Genomic DNA, 3926 nt, shown 5'->3' on the forward strand with positions numbered 1-3926 from the left:
CACAACCAAGCTGTCACCTTTTGAGACTCTAATGGGTAGTAGGCCTTTACCAACCCTGTGGGAAAAAGCTGGTGTTTCTTCCCTAGGTGACCTGGAAGAAAAAAACAGAGAGCTAACATGTGAAAGTGCTCATGAGAGTATAATTTCGGTTTTGTGTGCGCTTAACCGGTTATTGACATACAGTGTTTTAAACTCTTAAATATCTGTGGTGACGGGTGGAGCAACGAAAATGGAGAAAAGAAAGTGAAACTTAAACGCCTGTTTGGAGCAAAAACAAAAGATTCCTCCCTAGGTTTGTCACTTCAGTTTGGCAAGTGTCAATACCAGCACTTTCCATCTGCAGACTACTCTGAAAAACGATGGACACCAGGTGGGTAGTATTTGCAATTTTTAAATCAATACAGTTCTTTTTTAAATTTCTCCTTATTTAAAAGTTATGATCACACAAAGTTAAGTCAAAAAAAAAAAAAAAACATGTTAGGATCCATATTTCTCTAACAGAGGAAAAAAAACAGTATAAACAATTTTAACGTCTAAAATACTTTTTAACCTGAATTACGATCATTTACAAACAGTCTGACGAAGTTTAAGGAATTAAATACTGTTTTCTTCAGGTTAGCTATCACATTACAAAACAGTAACATGGAATGCAGAAAAACAAGTTAGCTTTGCTTTTCGTATAGCTATAGTAGCTGTATAGATTTGTATGGGGTGTGAAATTTAATGTAAATTCTATAAAGCTCTAATAATTACTGTGTTAAAACTTTAGGCACTGTGAAAAATTATTCAAGATTGGGTCTATTTAATGTGGCTTTATTGGTATTGGTGGTGGTTTGCCAGTGCTTCCTCTTCATCATCCTGTTCAACATCCTGGACCAGACGAACGTCCGACTAACTCATAATGTGATAACTGAAATTTATGAACAAAGGGTGCATATTGTTTGACATGTATTGAGCTATACAGGTGAGATTATATATATTTAGAAGATGCTATGTACATACCAAATACACACACAAAGTGTCAGCAACAAATACTATTAATCTGTTGTCCTTCAGTACAAATTGCTCAATAGCATATCATTAGCATAAATCAGGTTGTTTGCCAGGTATGTCATGGACTGAATTGTGAGCTTGTAAGAACAAAACCCAACGATGAAACAAAACATGCCACAGCAAACTGTATTGAAGAGCTTAACCTAGATATTATCTTAAAAGGAAATACAGAATAGGTGTTTTGTAATGGCGGCTAAGAATGACCTACTTAGCAGTTTAAGCTGTTATTCCAGAACTGTTTTAAAATGCATTAATCGCATATGTATTCAGATAAGAAATATCAGTTACTAAATTGATTCTGCTACTCAGGGATCAACTACAGGAGCTCCTGTCGGAGTATGTAGAGGACACACTCATCTGCATTTCGACAGTGAGGGACTTCTGTGACAAACAACAAAAATGGTCCCTTCAGAGAGAGACAGAGCTGGATAACATGAGAGACATCAAAGACAGAGCAGACCAAGTCAGTCTTAAGTTTGACCATGTTCAGCGCTCCGAGAACAAAGCCAAGGCGTTTGGGGAATACCTGTGGAGTGGTTTAACTCAGGTCACAGCTGACTCCAGATATCAGGAGCTGGAGAAGGAACTGGGCTCCGTCCTGAAGGACACACTTGAAGGCCTGGAGAAACTTGACCACTTTCTGGATGCAGTGGAGAAGCTCACAGTCACCTCGCTGTTTGTCTTTACTGGACGGAGCTTCTTGCCAAAAGGAGAGAGTCCTGAAAGCGTGCGATCAGTCATCACAGCTGCCAGAATGGCCTCTCCTCTTCTCATCCACTTTAAACGAAATGCAGAAACCTTCTTCCTTCCTAAACTCAATAACCTGGACGTCCTGGCCTTTCAACTAGACAAATACATACGTATCACTGAACAGATGTGTGCGAAGATGGAGAAGAAGTAAGTTTCTGACGTTCTTGAAATGTTGATTTTAAAAGGATAGTTTATTTGATTATATAAACATCTTAAAACACAGATTATTGAATCAGTTGTATTTACTAAATCATCTAAGGCTTACTTCCATAATTTCATTGATTGTTAATATATTTATGCATTTATTTATTTATTCTCACAGATCTAAGACTGTTTTTTGGTATGATGATATCGATAGGTAAGTAACATAAATAATTCATTAAGATGGGGTAAGAGTCAAACATCTTCAAAAATCTATTGTTCGTGTTAAGTGCTTGGTGAGTGTTTGTTAACAGTACTGAAACTCTTTACAGATTAAAGAAGGGTGAGTCTGCAGTGAAGTTCAGCTTGAACTTAAGTGAGGACTCCATGCAAAAACTGCTTGATCATTTGAAGCAGTTGTGCAAAATGAGGTGAGATCTTGCTTTTTTTATCATGATCAGCTGTTTTCTTCATTCTCAGGTGCAATGTCAATGGTGCACTATTAAAAATAAAGATGCTTTAAAAGGTTCTTCACAGCGATGCCATAGAAGAACCAATTTAAGTTCCACAGAGATCCATTAAGTCAAAGGTTCTTTAAAGAACCATCTCTTTCTAACATTTTTAAAATCTGAAGAACTCTTTTTGGCCACAAAGAAGCTTTTGTGAAACAGAAAGGTTCTTCAGGTGTTAAAGGTTCTTTATGGAACCATTTAAACAAAAACTGTTTTTTTCTTTGGCACTGTAAAGCACCTTTATTTTTAAGAGTGTGGCTGTAAACTATATCTTTTATATTATTGTTTAGGATGGACCAGCACACCAGGATGACCTTCATTTTTCAGGAACACGCTCTGCACTTTATTGGTGCCTTTAGTCAGCGTCACTCTAGAATGCAGCAGTTCCTGTCAGATTTGGAGGAGAGCGCAGTTCAGCTGGACAAGATGAAAAAGGGCGCCAGTATCTCCACTGTGGCTGGCAGTTCGGTGGGGATAGCAGGGGGTGTTATGTCCATTGTTGGTCTTGCTCTTGCCCCAGTTACTGCAGGAGTGTCACTGGCTCTGACTCTGACCGGTGTCGGTCTGGGGGTGACCAGTGGTGTCAACAGTGTCGTCACAGGCATCACTGAGGCAGCAGTCAACAGCCACCATGGCAAAAATGCACAGAGCATTTTCCAGAGATACATGGATGATGTGGGGAAGATTCTAGACTGTCTGGAGCAGGCCAGTAATGAGGAGCGTTTAGAGGGACTTGATGTTGTAGATATGTTTGGAGCAGGAAAGTTGATACCCAACATTGGCCAGCTGGCGAGGGGGACACCACTAGCTCTCTCAAAGTCTGCTAGAGCTGGATTCATCACCCTAAATGCCCTTTTTATTGGCTTAGATGTCCTATTTATTTGCAAAGACAGTATAAGTCTGGCCAAAGGGAGCAAGAGTGAAATTTCTCAGCTCATCCGCTCCAGAGCAGCTCTGTGGAAATCTGAGCTGGAGGACTGGCAGAAGATCCACGATTCCTTATGCATTGGAATATGGAGGTTTAGGAAGAGCCAGGAAGTGTTGGAGCAACTCTTTCTGCCTTAGAATACTTTTGAAAGCACTTTTCAAATTCGAGATTAGCATTGAGTATTTGTATTTGAATGAATGGCACAGCCATCTAACACAGCACCTTGTTAGAGCAGTTTCTGGTGATGTCCTGAAATACTTGGCTCATCAAGCCTTGCAACTGGTTACTTTTACATTTATTCGTTTAGCAGACACTTTATCCAAAGGCTAAGCATCTTACAAACTTGGAATCTTTAATCACATGCTAAATTATTAATAATGTATGTTAGGAAAAAAATTAGTGAGATGTACTTGATTTTCATTCGGTTAATATTTATTGTGTTTACAGTAACTGGATATTCAGTTGGATTTTTTTTTTGTTACTCATTATATTATGAGGAGATCTAAGCTTGAAGCTTGCTCATCCTATATAGCATATTTACA

At 38.8% G+C, this 3926-nt stretch overlaps 1 protein-coding gene across 1 annotated transcript; it reads left to right on the forward strand.

Moving 5' to 3' along the window:
- The first annotated feature begins 359 nt into the window (after positions 1-359).
- LOC141311089 (uncharacterized) lies at positions 360-3521 on the forward strand. The gene is made up of 5 exons (XM_073832575.1): positions 360-370; positions 1363-1950; positions 2126-2161; positions 2277-2375; positions 2747-3521. The coding sequence occupies exons 1-5, from the start codon at positions 360-362 to the stop codon at positions 3519-3521; spliced, it is 1509 nt and encodes a 502-aa protein (XP_073688676.1).
- The last annotated feature ends 405 nt before the right edge of the window (positions 3522-3926 follow it).

The sequence above is a fragment of the Garra rufa genome, chromosome 1 (genome assembly GCF_049309525.1).
Source record: "Garra rufa chromosome 1, GarRuf1.0, whole genome shotgun sequence".
In the NCBI taxonomy this organism is placed as follows: domain Eukaryota; kingdom Metazoa; phylum Chordata; class Actinopteri; order Cypriniformes; family Cyprinidae; genus Garra; species Garra rufa.

What these genes read in the sequence shown, in the direction of transcription:
- LOC141311089 (XM_073832575.1), top strand. An exon ending in TGGTATGATGATATCGATAG is followed by an intron (nt 2,162 to 2,276) that starts GTAAGTAACATA and finishes AACTCTTTACAG; the next exon opens with ATTAAAGAAGGGTGAGTCTG. An exon ending in AAGCAGTTGTGCAAAATGAG is followed by an intron (nt 2,376 to 2,746) that starts GTGAGATCTTGC and finishes ATTATTGTTTAG; the next exon opens with GATGGACCAGCACACCAGGA.